The following is a 15732-nucleotide window of genomic DNA, read 5'->3' on the forward strand; positions in this document are numbered from 1 at the left end:
TTTGAAAGAAAGGGCAAAGGCACTTGACACGTCAGTCTGCAGAGTCGCTCAGATTCGCCCAGAAATCGCTCAGGGCTGGCAGCTGGTTAGAAGAGAGGGGGCAAGGGGCTGAGCTGGCAGAGCAAGCTCAATGATTTTTCACTTTGATGGTAGGGGAGGGGAGGGCACTGAAGCAGATCAGGAGGGTCAAAGCCCTCTTCATAGCAGCATCCTTAGCATCCTCCCAGCTGCAGGCCGTGACTCAAGTGCTGGGATACAATTAGCATAGAAAAGAGAAGGAATCTGGTAGAAAATGTCCTGGTCCACCATAGGGCATCAAAATAGTGCTTTGTGAAATGTTTTAAACTTACACAGTTGGTCTAAATAAAGGCTGTAAGTAGCCTCAAGTTAGTTCAGGTCAGAATCACATTCTACCAAGCGAGCTGCAAAAATAAAACAAAACAAAACTTTTTGGATTTCAGAACTGCAGACAAAGGGTTGTGGGGGTATGTGTGTGTCACTGTGAACCCATCTGTCCTTCCTTCTTTTTTCTTTTTTGGAGGCACTGGGGATTGAACCTAGGGCTTCAAACATGCTAAGCATGTGCCCTGCCACTGAGCTATCCCTACCCCACTCCTTTTTTTTATCATTAATTGTGATATGTAGTCAAAAAAGTGAAAGCTACCAGCAGAATGCTTCTGTAAGTATACTATACATTTGTAAATGTTTAGGTATTTGCAGCTGGAGTTGGAGGCAGGATCTTAAGGGAGGAGAAAGGTATCTTTTGTGCTCCGTGTGCTTTGTAACTTGGAGAGTACTTGCATTACCTTTTCAATGGAAAAAAATAAAGACCTGAAGACGCAGTGGGTAGTACGCCACAGGTGCTCAGGAATGGGGAGGTCAGTGATCATGAGGAGCCCGAGGTACCGATCCCAGACCACCTCTGACCCACTGTGGGACCCTGGGCAAGTGGCTCCCCTCTCTGGGCCTCAGTTTTCCTTTTTGGAGCATGGGGCTAAGGAGCCCCATCATATGAGAGTGTGAGGTCAGAGATGAGATTATGTGCATGGTCCAGGGGCAACAGTAGGCACTGCACAAATGGTCATTCTCCTGCCCCCTGCCAAGGAGTGGTTGAGGACAGTCCCCCTCATGTCTACCTAGCTCTGATTTCTGGCCCCTGTGGATGGCCCTGTCCTTGTTCTCCTGGGTGGACAGTAGCCCAGAGAGGGCTGGCAGTAGCCAGGAGGACCCCCTCCTGGCTGTGGGGGTCATCTGGGTGAGAGGAAGGGCTGCAGAGGGCCTAGGATGCCCAGAGCTGGGGAAGAAGGTCTAGCCTGGGTTGGGGGCAGTCACCCAAAGAGCTGCAGGCGTCCGTTCTCCTTGGCAGGGCCCGCCAGAAGCAACAGGTCTGGGAGTTCCAGGGCTGGACTGGAGGCTGCCACCCCCATGGTGACTTTGTTGACAACTTCTCCTAACCGGGTCACCTGGGGCCGGGGGTCAGAGGTTAGAAGCAGAATAGATGGGGGACAGGGTTAGGGAAGGATCAGAGGTCAGGAATTTTGGTAGGGTTAAGGAGTCATGAGCCAAGTAAGTTAACCACCAAATCGGGGAGCAGATACCCTGGGGTCAAAGGTCAAGACTCAGATGGGTATGAAGTCAGGGAAATTGGACCGAGGGACTCAGCGACCAGGGTTCGTAGGGAAACTAAAGGTCTGGAGATATTGAGTGGGTGGGGTCGGCCAGGAATCTCAGGAGCTGGGGGTTATAAGGGAGTGATCAGAAGTGGGGAGAGCAGAGGTTCCCAGAGTCAGGAGGTCAGGGGCTTCACACCTGCATGAAGTTGCTCTCAAAGATGGGGAAGTCTCGCAGCTGGTCGAACTCGCCGCTCAGGAGATGGAGTTGAAGCCGGCCCGGCCGGCCCTTGGGACAGGCTGGAACCAGAGCGCGTTCTACAGGGGTGGCGAAGTTCGCAGGTCTATTCCAAGGAGGATGGGTCGGGGCCCCATGATGATAGGGCCCGGGGCAGCCCCGCGCTGAGGATACGGGGTCCCGGGCTATCGGTCTCCGTATCGCAGGCCCCATTCCTCATTCTCTCACCTGGTCCAACCCCTCCAGACCCGGCTCCGCCTCTCACCTGCCATCCCATCTGGTCCCGCCTCACCTGCTCCACCAGGGGCCGTCTTAGGCTCTTGCTCCCGTTTCATCGCAACGCCCCGCCCCATGGAGAGAGCGGAGGGAGGTGTCCAGGGAGAAAGCGGGAGGGTGGGTGGGGGCGCAGGCTCTATGACGTCACAACGCAGAGCACCGGGTTTGATCACGTCACGGAGAAGACGCCCGTAATTATGGCGTCACCCGAGGAGGCGGTGCCTGGAGGCCCCGAAGGCGCGGCCGCCTGCTGATGGCCGGCCCCAGTAGCTGGTGCGCAGACGCAAGGTGCTGGCGCAGGCGCACGGGCGACGGGATGCGGGCCGTTCCTCCCGGCGTGCTCCGCAGCTTCCGCCCCTTGCCTGGTGGGCAGGGGCCGAAATGGCCGTCGCTGGCGCTGGGCCTACTCAGCTGCTCCTGCTCCTGCTGATGGTGGCAGCAGCCCCCAGCCGGGCGCGGGACAGTAGTTGCCGGTCCGGGGCCGCTGTGCGGGGGGTGAGCTCTTATTCGCTCTGCACACAGGGCGGGGCCGAGGGAAATTGTGAGTCTCAGGCCTTTAGGTCTGTTAAGGTGGGAACGTGCTCAGGACCGAGAGAGAAGACGAGGTGAAAGAACCGGGGACAGCGAGGCTGCAAACCCGCGCGTGTTCGAGGTGGCATGGCTGGGAGAAATCGAGAGGCCAATTAGGAAGGCTTAGCTCGTGAATATGCATGAGAGGGCGGGGCTGGGTGTGGGATTTTTGGCACCTGGACATTCGGTGCGGGGAAAACGAGGCTGCCCCGAAGAAGGTTGGGGCAAGAACTTCTCTAACATTCAAGCGCTACGGATCCGCAGTCGTGAATATGCTTGAGGAGGTGTGGCCCGGATGGACTCTTGGCTAATCAGACGTCGGGGCGGCTAAAAAGAAAAAGGCAGGGGCCTCTCGAGAGAATAGAGGAGTTCAGCGTTCTGAATATGAATAAGGAGGGCGGGATCTTGAGCTCGCGGATTAAAATCTGGAACGAGGTTGTGCAGGCTTGAGGGCGTAGAGTGGAGGATGCAGAGGTGGGAGAAATTTGGAAAGCTGGAGAAAAGGAAGGCGTGGAATCTTGAATGTGCTTGATGGGGTGGAACTCGGGCGGCATTGTGGCTGTTGGGGCTGTTAAGGTGAAAACAAAGCCCCTTGGGTGTTACCTTGGGAAGGACGCTCAGGGTGCCCCTTAACTCATGAATATTTATGATGCTAGGCTTGAAAGTGACCTGGAGGTGTTGCCTTGGAAACGGGGTTCCGCTTGTTTGCAGGCTCTGGTTTTCTGGGGCTGGGCCAGACCATAAATTTTCATGAAATGGGCGGTTCTCCGGGGGGTTAGGGACTGGAGGGCAAGCGTCAGTATTTAAGTATGAAAATCAGGCTCCTTCCACTGCCTGCTGGGTCTGTCGGGCGGTCTGCCCTGCGGAGGGCTCTGATCGTCCTTACGTGGAGCCCTCTCTATCACCTGCCCTGCAGGCCGGGACAGAAGGTCGAGAGGGCGAGAGCTGTGGCACCATGGGGCTGCTGCTGGAGCACTCGTTTGAGATTGGTGAGTCCAACAACGTTCTCACTTTAACACGTACCGGGTGCCCCGTGAAGTCAGGAACTCGGGTCTGGGTGCCACCCAGTGTGAGACACACCATCCATTTACTTACAGCTTTGCACCTGGGAATGTGTGTGCATTTACACTGGGGAGGTGGTGGTAGAAGTGGGGAAGAGAATAGAAGCTCTGCTTTTGACTACTCCCACATCTGTAAGACAAATCCCAGCTTCAGGAAAGTCAACACAGCAGTAATAATCTCAGAGCACCAGTCGGCCTGTGCCCTGGGCTAGTAGTTAGGTGCTCTGTGTGTATTAACTCAAATATTCTTGCAGTAATCCTGCGAGGTAGTGGGTGCTAGGGATAGCCCCATTTTCCAGAATAGGAAACCAAGCTCAGAGGGACACCGGATGAGGTCCTTTTTCAAGTGAATGGTGGAGCTGGGACCCTCTCTAAAGCCCAGCTTAAACTGCCACAATTTGGGCGTCCAGACTCCCAGGGCACAGATGTCAGTAGGGCCCAGAAGTTAATAATCTAGTCTGAGGCCCCAAACTCTGGGGGCACTTGTTATAAACACTGAAGCTGGGACTCTCTGCAGTCAGAACTTGGCATCTGCCCAGGAAAGCCCAGCTGATTTGGTTGGGAGCTCCTGAGATCTGTAGCCCCTGTATTCTGCAGCTGGGGAAACTGAGGCTCAGAGAGGTTATGTGAGCCACCCTGGGTCACCTGGCAAGGCAGAGGGGCAGGGCTCAGGAACTGTGGTGTTCAGGCACCTGCCCTGGGTTGCCCTGTGAGGCAGGAGGACTGGACATGATGGGGGGGCCTGGTTTTCAGGTGGGAAAATGGGGGCTCAGGCTGGGGAAGCCACCTAGTCATGGCAAGGGTTGAGGGGTGGAATGTCAGGAGGTCGCTGAGCCCAGGCCGCCCACAGATGACAGTGCCCACTTCCGGAAGCGGGGCTCGCTGCTCTGGAACCAGCAAGATGGTACCTTGTCTCTGTCGCAGCGGCAACTCAATGAAGAGGAGCGGGGCCGACTCCGGGTGAGGAGGGGACCCTGGGCTCCGACAGTGAGCTGGATCCAGTCTTGGGGAAAGTGTCATCAGGACTTCACATCCCTGGGCTGGGCCCTGCTTTCCTTGTGGTGGCTTTTTCCCCAGGTGGGGCAGCCCAGTAGGAAGTCTTGGGCAGCCTTGGCTTGGCTGGGCCAGGGAGTCGGAGATGCTGGCTGGGTGAGACTGGGGTGGAAGGGGCCTGAGGGGGTCCAGGCCTGGTAGGGGCTGGGCTCTGTCCCTCTCACTGCCACCTCCTCTCTCTGCACTGCAGGACGTGGCAGCGCTGAATGGCCTGTACCGTGTCCGGGTCCCGCGGCGGCCTGGGGCCTCTGATGGCCCAGAAGCCGGAGGCTATGTCTCCTCCTTTGTCCCTGCGGTGAGTTAGTGACAAGGACGGTCCCCATCCTTGCTCTGCCCACCCGCTCCATCCCGGGTTCTACCATTTGGGCTCCAGCATTCGTGCCTCAGTGTTTATGGATGGGGAAGACTTGGACCTGGCCTTGCCCTCAAAGGTCTCCTGGGCTGAAGAGGGACAGTGCTGGTGGTGGGTGCTTTAATGGGGCAGTGCAGGGCCTCGTGGGCCTTGGGGAGGCTGTTGCTCGTGCCTGAGGTTGGCAGGGAGCCTTGGAGGGCTTTGGAAAAGTCTTGGGGGTCCCAGTGTGGGCAAGGCCTGGGCAGCTGCCCCTGATGGCCCTTTTTCCTCTGACCCCCCTCCCTTCCTCCCCTTCTCCCCCAGTGCTCCCTGGTAGAGTCACACCTCTCGGACCAGCTGACCCTGCACGTGGATGTGGCCGGCAACGTGGTGGGCGTGTCAGTGGTGACGTACCCCGGGGGCTGCCGGGGCCATGAGGTGGAGGACGTGGACCTGGAGCTGTTCAACACCTCCGTGCAGCTGCAGCCGCCAGTCCCGGCCCCAGGGTGAGGAGAGGGTGCAGAGCCTGGGGCACAGCCTGCCCTACCCCAAGCTGGGCCAAGCTTCCACTGCCTCTCAATGGCTAACTCTGGCCTTGCCCCTCCCCCTGCCTTTCTGGGCTGCTTTGAGTTCTCCTGGCCCCTCATCCTCATCCTCACACGTCTCCTTCTCCCACCCATCCCCAGTCCTGAGACAGCCGCCTTCATCGAGCGCATGGAGATGGAGCAGGCCCAGAAGGCCAAGAACCCCCAGGAGCAGAAGTCCTTTTTCGCCAAATATGTGAGTGGTGCTTTGCCTGCCCTCTTCCCGACAGGCCCTCCCTCCCACAACTCCCATCCTGACTTCCTGAGTGCCCCTCTGCCCCACGGCCCTTCTCTGGGCCTCCTGCATGTAGGGTCTCATCTGGGCCCTCTGTGCACGACCCCAGGCTAAGCCCAGGCCTGGACAGGGAGAGTGAGGACTGGAGCCCTGGGTCCCGCCCCTGCCTGTGGCAGCTCCTGGCGGTGGTCACAAGGGGTCCAGTCTCAGCAGACGGCTGGCTCGGAGCTGGGCAGCGGCATGAACCAGGGCAGGTGCAGCACAGGCAGTGTCATTCTCGAATGGAGGCCTGTTGGAGGAAGTACGGTGGTCAGGGCTCAGCTCTGGTAGGAGGATCTGTGGAAGAGGATGAGGCCTCAGCCAGGCTGGGGCTGTGAGGCTGGGGGCTGGGGGCTGGGGGACAGATCAAGAACAGGGAGGTCTTCCCAAACAGGAGGGGGTGGGTGGGGTCCTCCAGGCAGTACCGAGAGATGGGTAGAGGCATCCAGGAGGCTGGGAGCTGAGGAGAGGATGGCCCTGTGCTGTCAGAGCAGCTCTCGAAGCCTGGGGTCCTTGGAGCTGAGAGCACTGGAGCTGGAGGAGGCCAGTTCCCCCCAGGCAAGGGCAGGGAACAGTGGAAGCCAGTGCGGCCGGGGCCTCAGGGGCTCTGGGCCTCGGGTGCGAGAATGCTGAGCCCAACTGTGCTGAGTGCGAGTCCGAGGGCCGTCAGTCCGTGTGCTGGTAGCTCCTGATGTCAGGATAGCTTACCAGCCAAGCTGCAGGGAAGCTGAGGCCCAGAGAGGCCGAGAGCTCGCCTGCTCCCAGCTCTGCCCTCCCTCATGGCTGCAGAACGCCACAGCTGCCACTGGCCCTGACCTGTGCCCCCTCCCTCCTCAGTGGCACCTCATCCTGGGGGGGGCCGTGTTGCTCACAGCCCTGCGTCCTGCTGCCCCGGGGCCCACGCTGCAGCCACAGGAGGCCTGAGTGAGGACCGAGCCCCCTCCCGCCTCTGCCCTCCCTGCACCTCACCAGCCCTCCCCAACCTGTAGTGCAGTAGGGGACCTGGGCCCCCTTTCCTCACACGCCTCCCCTCATGCTGGCCCCCCTCCCCCCCGGGGGGACGCTGCTTATACTCGCCTTTCTTCTCTCTGTCTGTCTGTCTCTCGTCTTCCACCATCCCGCCGGCTCACAGTGGATGTACATCATTCCCGTGGTCCTGTTCCTCATGATGTCTGGAGCACCGGATGCCGGGGGCCAGGGTGGGGGCGGGGGTGGTGGTGGTGGTGGGGGCAGTGGTCGGTGAGGGGCCCAGGGCCCATAAATGCCCCGTCTTCTTCCGCCCAGGAGACACCCTTCCCGCCCGGCAGGCCTGTGTCCTTGGTCATCCTGGGAAGAACTTGACCGCCCCTCTAGTCTCCTCATCCCAGGAGGGTAGGCGGGCTCCCCACCCCCAGGAGTCCCTTCCCTCTGGACCTCGGCATTCCTGTCGGCGGAGGGGTGGCTGGATTCTGGGTCCTGCTGCATCCCTTCTGTGGCCCCGCTGTAGGTCCAGAGGCTTCCCTTCGCCACAGGATTGAGCCCAAGCTCCTAGTCCAGCTCTGACTTCATGTCTAGTACCCGTTCCACCAACAATCACCCCCCCCAGCCCCAAGCCCTACAGTTTGGGAACATGCCAAGGTCTCTCCAGCCTCTGTGCCTTTGTTCGTGGTCTTACCGACCTGACTGGCCCTGGCCAGGCTAGATGGTCCCCCTAACTTGTCTGACACTGGATTGGGATGCCCGCCTCCTGTCTGTCTGCCCTTTAGGGTACCCTGGGGCTCCTCGAAGCCCAGAGCCTGGCACAGAGCAGGGGTGGGCTGGTTGTGGGCGTCCCCTGCTCTGTTCCACTGCACAGCCTTGCCCCCTGCTCTGGCCTCTTATCTGCTGAGTTTGAATAATTGCCATCAGGATGCCAGGCCTCTGGGCTTGAAGAAATGATGTTGAAAGTCAAAACAAAACAAACTAACATTTAGTGGAATCAGGGGCCCTGATGATATAAAATAGAACCCCTTCCCCCACCCAGATGTCTTCCCTAGGACCCTGCCAGTTCTTTGTTATTTATCTCCCCTCCTCCTCTTGCCTATTTAAAAACATTGACAGGATAATATATTAAAATAGACAGACGTTTTGGAAAGTTAAAACTTGCAGCAACCAAATGGCAGCTGTTGACTTGGCCGCAAGGTGGTCATGATATACAGGCTTTATTCCGTTGTTTGCTGCATGTATTAAACAAAAAAAGTGGCCACTGTGTTGTGTAGCAGTTTATTAAACTGTCCCCCAAATTTCAGCGTTCAGCTTGCTTCCTGCTTTATGTGGTTATAAATACCCCGACAGCCGGTGGTGAGTGCTGTCGCCGATCTGTCTTTGGTGTGAGTTTCAATGACTTCTTGGGGACGCCGGAGTAGAAGGGGACCTAGAGATATTTTTATGAACGGGCGAAACAGCCCAACTAGGTGCGCGGTGGAGTCTCCTCTCCCTGGTCACTCGATGGCTTTAATCCATTCATTTTCCCTCCTGGATTGTCAGTGCAGGCACCAGCAAGCAGGAAGGCGTATTCTTTGTAACGGAACTAGCGCCTTCCCAGTTGTGTGCCCTGACCCCAAACTTGCCGCTTTGCGCCTGCGCGGTGTGTTTTTGGCACTCGGTCCTTGTCATTTCCCGGAGAGTGGCCTCGTCCTTTGTGGGCCACCAGAAAGAGGCGCCGAGCTCCTTCAGCCAGTGCTCCGCCAACGGACAGGGCGGTTCTCGCGAAGTGCACACGTGACCAAGCGGGAACCCAGGATCTCAGCGGCGCTGTTGGTATTTTCTGAGACCTGTTCTTGTCCTTTGCTGGATGGCAGCGTTTATGTTTTTGAATTCCTCTTCTGAGTCATCTGATGTGCTGAGACCTCAATATGCCCCCTCTGTCTTCGATGCCCTTGGACTGGGGTCCCTGGCAGCCCGGGGCCCAGGGCGGGGCTGGGGGGGGTACTCAGAGCCCGCCCCCAGGGGCCAGCCCTGCCCCTCTGCACCAGATGGGTCTGAGTCCGGCAGCGACCCACCGATTCACATTTCCTTTGTGTTTCCTAGTGTGCCTGTTGTGCTGCACACCTGCCAGCATTGGGGTTTATTTTACCTGTTTTTTTTTTTTTTTTTTTTTTTGTAGCTTCAAGACATTAAATGGTGTCCCCAGAGTCTCTGTAACTTGGATTTCTTTTTCCACCAGCAGGAGACAGTGCGCGCGGTGTTTTTCCTGTCTGTGGTCCAGTGAATTCTGTTGCTCTCTTTCCTAGATTACCCCAGAGGTGTTTACTGATGCTTTAATAGGCAGTGCTCATGGCTTGGCGCTCTCAACCTTTCGTCTGATTTGAAGATGTGGTCTCCCCTTAGTCATTTCCTTCACCATTTTTTTATGTTTTAGTGACTTGAGATTTGAGGGCTTGATCTGATTACATTCTTTTCTTCTTAGACTTTCTGGATGGCTCTCAAGCCGGTGGAATTACTCTGTGGTATCTCCTAGTCAATGTCTGAGCTAGTGCAGGCTCCCCTGGGCTCTGTCCTTAATAAACTTCTCTTTCAATTCTTGCCTGTCTCTGGAGAGCTCAGTCACTGTTTCTTTTTATTGACCAGGGTATCTGGGGATATAGCCCGAAACTCAGAAGATACCGTAGCATCTAAAGCCTTCTGCTCACTCCAGCCCGACACCTGTTCCCCTCACTAGGGGCAGCCTGAGTTCTCAGTCTTCTGCACATTGTTCTGGAGATACTCTAAATTAACTGACAGATGTGGATGTACATAATTTTTGCAAAAATATGTTGCCCTGGCTCCCCACCTCTGCCCTGCCACCCGATACAAGTTGGAGAGGTTTCTATCTCTTACGCAGAGTGCATCCTCGTTCCATGACATGGCTGGCTTGGAGTGGACTTCATTGGTCTCCTGTCAGTGGACCTTTGGTTGGTTTTAAGTGGTGCTGCCGGAATTCCCATATACCTGCATTATTTCACCCACGTGTGGCTGGGTCTGCAGGATGCACTACCAGATGGGGACTTGATGGGGGAGGGTCTCGGCCACCACCCAGCCACACTGGAGGTTTTAAACAGCCCCTCTTCACTGATGAGTCCCAAGCCCATCTCCAGCTCAGACTCCCCTCCAGGTCTCCTTCCCCAGGATGTGCCTCAGGGACCCCTGAGGAAGTTGGTGCCATCCATCCGCCCCCAGTTGGAGCTCCTCCAGGAATCCTTATTCCAGTGAGTGGTGCCACCACCTGCCCAGCCTCACAGACTGGAGTGCTGGTCTGCCCTACCCCACCATTCCTCCCTGCCTTGTCCCTTGACTTCTGCCCTCTCCAGCCCTGGCTTTGTCCTCTCCCACCTGGACCATCAGCCCAGCCTCCCTGGCCTCCTGGCCTCCAGTGTTCCCCTCCAGTCCATCCCCCCTCATGGGGGGCTTTCTGATGCCAGAGCTGCCCCCTCTTTTTCCCTGCTCACAAGTGCTCTCCCTGGCTCCCCAGTGCCCTGCGGATAGAGTCCCAACTCCTCAGCCTGGCTTTTGAGGCCCTTTAGTTTCTGATCTACTCCTCTTCAGCCTCGGTAATTACCACCACCCAGCCTTAATGAATGATTCAGTTAGATACCACCAGGCCAGACTTCAGGCACCATTCTCTCCCCCTCCATCCCCGTACAGCCCCATCTCTCCTCTTTCTGCCATATTCCTTCCCTCTGTCTCCACTGAGTTCAGCCCTCATTCTCCTGTACCCTCACCTCAGCCTCCTGACCTCAGGTCTAAGAAAGGAGATCACCTGCAAGGGAAATGCTCTGTGAAGGGGTTTCCCCACTCCTCAGTTTTCTGCCTCACCCCTCAGATCCCTTTTTTTGCCTCACAAAATGTCACCTGCTCCTTGGCACGGAGGAAACCCACCTCTCATAGCTTAGGGTTTCATATTGTCATTTGGATGTAGTTTAAAGAGCTGTTTGGCAAGCAGTCTTTTAAAATATGTAAGGCTAATTTTAGTATTTTAAAAGAATCTTTATCCCCCCCCCCCCAACTCTGTTGTAGCAGGTAGCTTCTGGAAACAATTGTAGACTTTTCTTTCTTTAGCCCATCAGAGAGACTCCAGGTGAGGATCAGGGCCTAGTAACTGGGGCCTGTCTAGCTGTGAACTATTCACCTTTGCTTGCACACCCCCCCCCTTCTATTCAGCACAGTCATTGCAGAGAAAACAAATTCAGTTTGGCCTGATTCCTAGAAATAGGCTCCCAGGCAAATTTTGTAAACCAAACCCCACTCTCCTTTGTTTCGCCAAGCAGTCACAGGTACATTTCCATGGCAACACAGGAGAGAGCCCACCTACAGCATGACTTGAAAACATAGGCCAAGTCTGGAAATCTAAGTTGGCGAACGAAGGAGCTTGTTGAGTATGATGTTTATAGACTGGTTAGGAGTAAAACTTAATTTTTACAGAGTTTTGCAAAGGCTCCCTTTCCCCTCTCCCGACCTGCGGCCCCTCCCCCACCCCCAGGCACTGTCCTTTTTTTGTCGGGACCATTCCCAGTGTGTAATAGAGCTGGGTTGCAGTTTTGTCCTTTGCCAGCAGGTGGCGATGGAAGAGTACACCCGGTATGGGTGAATGGGCTCTCAGGTGGATACAGGGGAGGTCAGGCCTAGGTGGTCCCTCTCAGTGGAGAAAAGTGTCCAGCAGGGGGCACTGTTGGTCCTTTGGGAAGGTTGGGGTTCCTGTGAAGCCTCTGTCCTAGCAGATGCTGGTCTTCAGGAACACTGGGCACCTATTTTCTGTTCGTGAAGTGGGGGTCAGGTGAGGTCCTCCCAGCGCTGATGTGCTTCGTGCGGCCTGAGAAAGAGAAGATGGTGGAGGGTTGGGGAGGAGAATAGAGCAGAAAGGAGGTAGCCTCCTCACGAAGCTCAGACAGGAGTCCAGGGGTCAGCAGAGTCAAGAAGGAGCCAATTCCTGGTCAGCTGCAGGGTGGCCCATCCCGTCCTGGCCCTGCTACTTACATGCTGTGTGTCTTTAGGCAGCTTGCTCCCTGTCTGAGCTCGGTTCTCGTTTTCGCCTTCCTGGGCCTGGGGCAGGCCTGATCCCTCCAGACAGTGTCCAGAGTCCAGGACAGACAGAAAAGAGAGAGAAAATGGGTGTCACAAAAGTCCTTCCACCTCAGGGACTCTGGCTGGGCTGTCCTGCCCTGGGACCCCCCGGGTGGACTCCCTGGCCTCTCAGAACTTGGAAGCCTTGGTGCCTCTAGGGCGGGAGAGGGAAAGGGAGGCAGAGCAGGAGAGGAGCTCGGAGCTGGGGGTGAGGGTGCAGGGCCAGCGGGGGTGCTGGCAGGGGCCTCCCAAGACAGGAGAGAGAGAGAAGAGATGACAGATTCAGGGAGTAAGGAAAGGAAAGAGGGAGAGAGACGGAAAGGAGGTGGGAGGGGCTAAGAAAGAGAAACTGGGGAGAGGACGGGGAGGAGGGAGAAGAGGGATGAGAGGAAGGACAGGAGACTCAGAGAAGGGAGGAATGAGGAGAGAGAGAGATGGGAGAAAGAAAAAGAAGGCGGAGAGGAATGGGACAGGAAGGAAAGGGGAGACGAGGGAGCGCAGAGGGGAGGAGTGTGAGGATGAGAAGACTGAGAAGAGGAAACGGAAAGGAGGAGTGCAGGTCAGAGGGGAGGAACCAGGAGAAAGGCTGAGATGGAGGGAGGAGAGGAAGAGGCTGATGGTGTGGAAGGAAGAGAGAAAAAGGGAGCGCGGGGTGGGGGTTGCAGAGCAAGTAGAAAAATGAAGGAGACAGGTGAGAAGACAAGATCGAGGAAACAGAGGGAAGGGGAGAGAGAAGAGGGGAGAAAGCCAGGGGCAGAGAGGCGTGGGAGGGGAGGGCGGGAAGAGAAACGCGAGGGGGCCAAGTGGGGAGGGGAGTGAGCAGAGAAGAGAGTCCAATGCGGGAGTGAAGGGAAGGGGAGAGCGAGGACGGTGGACAGATAGAGAGACCAAATGGAGAGAAAAGGATGGAGGGAAGATGGCAAAAAGATGAGCAGTGTGTGTGTGCCTGTGAGAGAGAAAGAGGGAGGGAAAACAGGTGTGGGAAACAAGGGCTTGGAGAGAGGAAGAGAGACAGACTGAGGAGAGGAGAGAGAAGAGGATGGAGGAGGGAGGGGGAGGGAAGGGGAGAGAGAGGTGGAGACATGGAAGCGGGAAAGAAGGATCCCACCAGGTCAGAGCACGCGCGTATGAACGAATGAACACACACACACACACACACACACACGGGCGGAGTCGGGGGGGGGCAGGTTCAGGCAGAGGGGAAGATGGATGGAGGACCATGTGGCAGGAAGAAGGGAGAGGGGAACACGGAGGGGTGGAGGTGGAGTGGAAAGTGAGGCCAGATGAGGAGAGGGGGAGGGCAGGGGTGGGTGGGCAGTGGCTCCTCAGATCCCAGCCCCACCTATGAGGACACCTCTCCCTCCTCAACGCCGGCTGGCCACCCAAGGGCATTTGTTGACCGAGGGAGAGAAAAGAGTGACAACTGGGAAAACAAAAGAGACAGGACAAAGCCAAAGGTGTGACAGAGGATGCAGTGGGGAAATAAAGGGGGAAGGGAAGGAACCGGCTGCAGAAAAGGAGAAGGGGGGAGAGACAAGGAGAGATAGAAACAGGGAGAGTGGGGCGAGAGAAAGAGACAGAGACAGGGAGAGACAGAAAGAGAGTCAGAGAGGGAGAGAGGAAGACAGACTAGGGAAGGGCAGGTTTGTCAACTCCCGAGGGAAAATGCGCCCCTTCCAAATCGCAGAAAAGTGTCCCCGCGTCCCCAGTGAACCACGAGCTGCAGACGGACAAACACGTGCAGCTGATGGTCCCAGGACCTGGCAGGACATGAAATGAATTTTGGAAACTGAACATTAATCACAGGACCGTTTGTTCCGAGGCAGGATAAAAATACCCCCCGCACGTGGAGACACCCGCCCCTGCCCTGCCGGTCATCAGAGGGGCCTCCCCGCCGCTGGGGGTACTGGGGCGGGGATGATGGGGAGGGCAGGGGAGGGAGAGGCTGCAAACCAACCCCAGGCAAGGGAGCAGGTGGGGGAGGAAGAGACTCTGAGAGACAGAGAAATGGAGAGACAAAGAGAAGAGTGAAGCGGTGAGGCATGTGGGGGAGGTTGGCGGCCATCCCAGAGCAAAGGGAGGGCGTGAGGCCGGGATGGGACGACGGAGGGGGCCAGGAAGGGGGAGAGAAGACGGAGGGAGAGAGTGAGGAGTGAAAAAAACCAATGGAAAGAGGACAGAGGGGAGAAAGAGTAAGAGTGAGGCTAGGAAGGGAAGGAAAAAGCGCCCTCCCCCTCTTGTGGGGGAGACTGGGAGGAACGGGAGGAGAGGCTGGTGTGAGAGGGTGGAGGGGGTGGGGTGGGGAGAGAGGAGAGGCAGCAGCAGCCGGGGAAGGGGGTGCGGAGGGCAACCCCCAGAGCCAAGGGCCCGCCAAGCCTGGCCTGGGACTGGGGACTCCGTACCCAGTCCAGTCCCATTGGCACCTCACCGGGGACAGAGCCAGGAAGGGGGGCGGGACAAAGTCAGGAGGAAAAGCAGGCTTCCAGAGAGGGAGAGAACACAGGGCAGGGGAGTCAAGGTGACAAAGGACAGGAACATGGTTTTAAGGGAGAGAAACGGGGGAGGAACATGTATGTGTGTGTATGTGTAATAAAGAGGAAGAAACCATGAGGATCAGGGTGAGAGACAAGGGTGAGAGGAATAAAGACAACCTGTGAGCAGATGGAAGTGAAGAGACAGACGGACAGAGGACAGAGAGATCGGGAGAGGAGGAGGAGGCGGGGGGGGGGGGGGGGGGGAAGGAGAAAGAAGAAGAGGGGAGGGAGAGGAGAGGGGAGGAGGAGCATTCCCACAAAGAGAGACTGAAAAGAAATGGGATGAAGAAGGTGTGAGCAAAGGAAACCAGACCGTGGGGTGAGGGAAATGGGTGCAAGGACAGTGTGAGGCAGAGGAGGAGACCGGGCAGAGGCAGAGGAGCTGTGTGAGACGGAAGAGTAGAGGAGAGGCAGAAACAAAAAGATGGAGAAAAAGATGCAGGAAGAATGAGATCCAGAGAATGGGAGGGAGGAGAGAGAGAACTAGTGAGAGAGACAGGCAGGGAAGAGAGATTCAGAAAGAGAGAGGGGGAGATGGAGAGAACGGGGGAGAGGGGGCTGAGGCTTAGGGAGGGAGGGAGACTCGGAGCCAAGTGGGGGCGATTCTCTTCCTGGTCTGAGCCTCAGTTTCCTCCACTGCTCCCTGGGCGGGGGTGTAGCAGGGAGCTGAGCTGGCTGGGAGGGGCCAAGAGGGCAACAACGCAGGACTGAAGACCAACTGGAAGAAGAATCTGCGCCCCCTCCCACGGGCACATGCTGCCTCCCAGCTTCTATTCTAGAACTTTCTATCCTACTTTCCCTCGTGGTCTCCTGTCCCCCTTCCCTCCCCCACCCTAGGGAGTGGCTATTCTGATCCACATTTTTCCCCCAACGAGGAAATCAAATTGGAGCCCAAATCGGTCATCATTTCAAGGTGAAGATGGTGAAGATACAGCAGTGGTGACCGAGATCGCCACTTAGACCCCTGGAACATTTTCCGTCTGGAAAATCTGGAGCTTCCACTGCTGAGAAGAAAGAGGAGGAAGAGAGGAGTGGGCAGAGGAGAACACAGGGTGTAAGGAGAGGCACTGGTGTGTGGAAAGGGCCAGCACACCGTTGGTGCTAAATGAGTGTCCCTCCCCTTCCCTGGTGGAGAGCGCAGAGG

At 56.9% G+C, this 15732-nt stretch overlaps 3 protein-coding genes across 6 annotated transcripts in view; 1 reads left to right on the forward strand and 2 right to left on the reverse strand.

Annotated features, from left to right (window-relative positions):
* The window catches only part of GARIN5A (golgi associated RAB2 interactor 5A), a 5629-nt gene extending 3410 nt beyond the window's left edge, over positions 1–2219 (reverse strand). For 2 of the 3 annotated variants that reach the window (XM_031457164.2, XM_031457162.2), the window contains exons 1-3: positions 2114–2219; positions 1810–1928; positions 1333–1463 (exon numbers count right to left, since the gene is read on the reverse strand). In XM_031457164.2, coding sequence (XP_031313024.2) covers positions 1333–1463; positions 1810–1928; positions 2114–2201 — 338 coding nt within the window. In that variant the 5' untranslated portion in view covers positions 2202–2219. Of the gene's footprint in view, positions 1–1332; positions 1464–1809 lie in introns of all 3 variants that reach the window. The other variant, XM_064489832.1, reaches the window with a different exon arrangement.
* A 234-nt stretch (positions 2220–2453) lies between these two features.
* Positions 2454–8263, forward strand: EMC10 (ER membrane protein complex subunit 10). 2 transcript variants are annotated; one of them, XM_010993141.3, is made up of 8 exons: positions 2454–2619; positions 3611–3683; positions 4606–4715; positions 4999–5103; positions 5464–5645; positions 5826–5919; positions 6835–6921; positions 7130–7201. In XM_010993141.3, the coding sequence occupies exons 1-7, from the start codon at positions 2506–2508 to the stop codon at positions 6919–6921; spliced, it is 765 nt and encodes a 254-aa protein (XP_010991443.2). In that variant the 5' UTR covers positions 2454–2505; the 3' UTR covers positions 7130–7201. The 2 variants fall into 2 exon arrangements, with proteins under 2 accessions (XP_010991443.2, XP_031312982.2); XM_031457122.2 differs by lacking the exon at positions 6835–6921 and having other exon boundaries at positions 7130–8263.
* Positions 8264–11462: 3199 nt separating this feature from the next.
* LOC116154655 (proline-rich protein 36-like) lies at positions 11463–14781 on the reverse strand. Its single transcript, XM_064489815.1, has 2 exons — positions 11968–14781; positions 11463–11803 (listed from the first exon to the last, which is right to left on the reverse strand). Exon 1 carries the CDS (start codon positions 13444–13446, stop codon positions 12337–12339), a length of 1110 nt encoding a protein of 369 aa, XP_064345885.1. The 5' UTR covers positions 13447–14781; the 3' UTR covers positions 11463–11803; positions 11968–12336.
* Between the last annotated feature and the right edge of the window lie 951 nt (positions 14782–15732).

The sequence above is a fragment of the Camelus dromedarius genome, chromosome 9 (assembly GCF_036321535.1).
Source record: "Camelus dromedarius isolate mCamDro1 chromosome 9, mCamDro1.pat, whole genome shotgun sequence".
Classification (NCBI taxonomy): Eukaryota; Metazoa; Chordata; class Mammalia; order Artiodactyla; family Camelidae; genus Camelus; species Camelus dromedarius.

Coding starts and splice junctions, on each gene's coding strand:
- LOC116154655 (XM_064489815.1), bottom strand. CDS start 13,446: ATGCCCTTGGGTGGCCAGCCGGCGTTGAGGAGGGAGAGGTGTCCTCAT.
- EMC10 (XM_031457122.2), top strand. CDS start 2,506: ATGGCCGTCGCTGGCGCTGGGCCTACTCAGCTGCTCCTGCTCCTGCTG. Junction 4,716..4,998: donor AGGAGCGGGGCCGACTCCGG/GTGAGGAGGGGA, acceptor TCTGCACTGCAG/GACGTGGCAGCGCTGAATGG. Junction 5,646..5,825: donor CCGCCAGTCCCGGCCCCAGG/GTGAGGAGAGGG, acceptor ACCCATCCCCAG/TCCTGAGACAGCCGCCTTCA.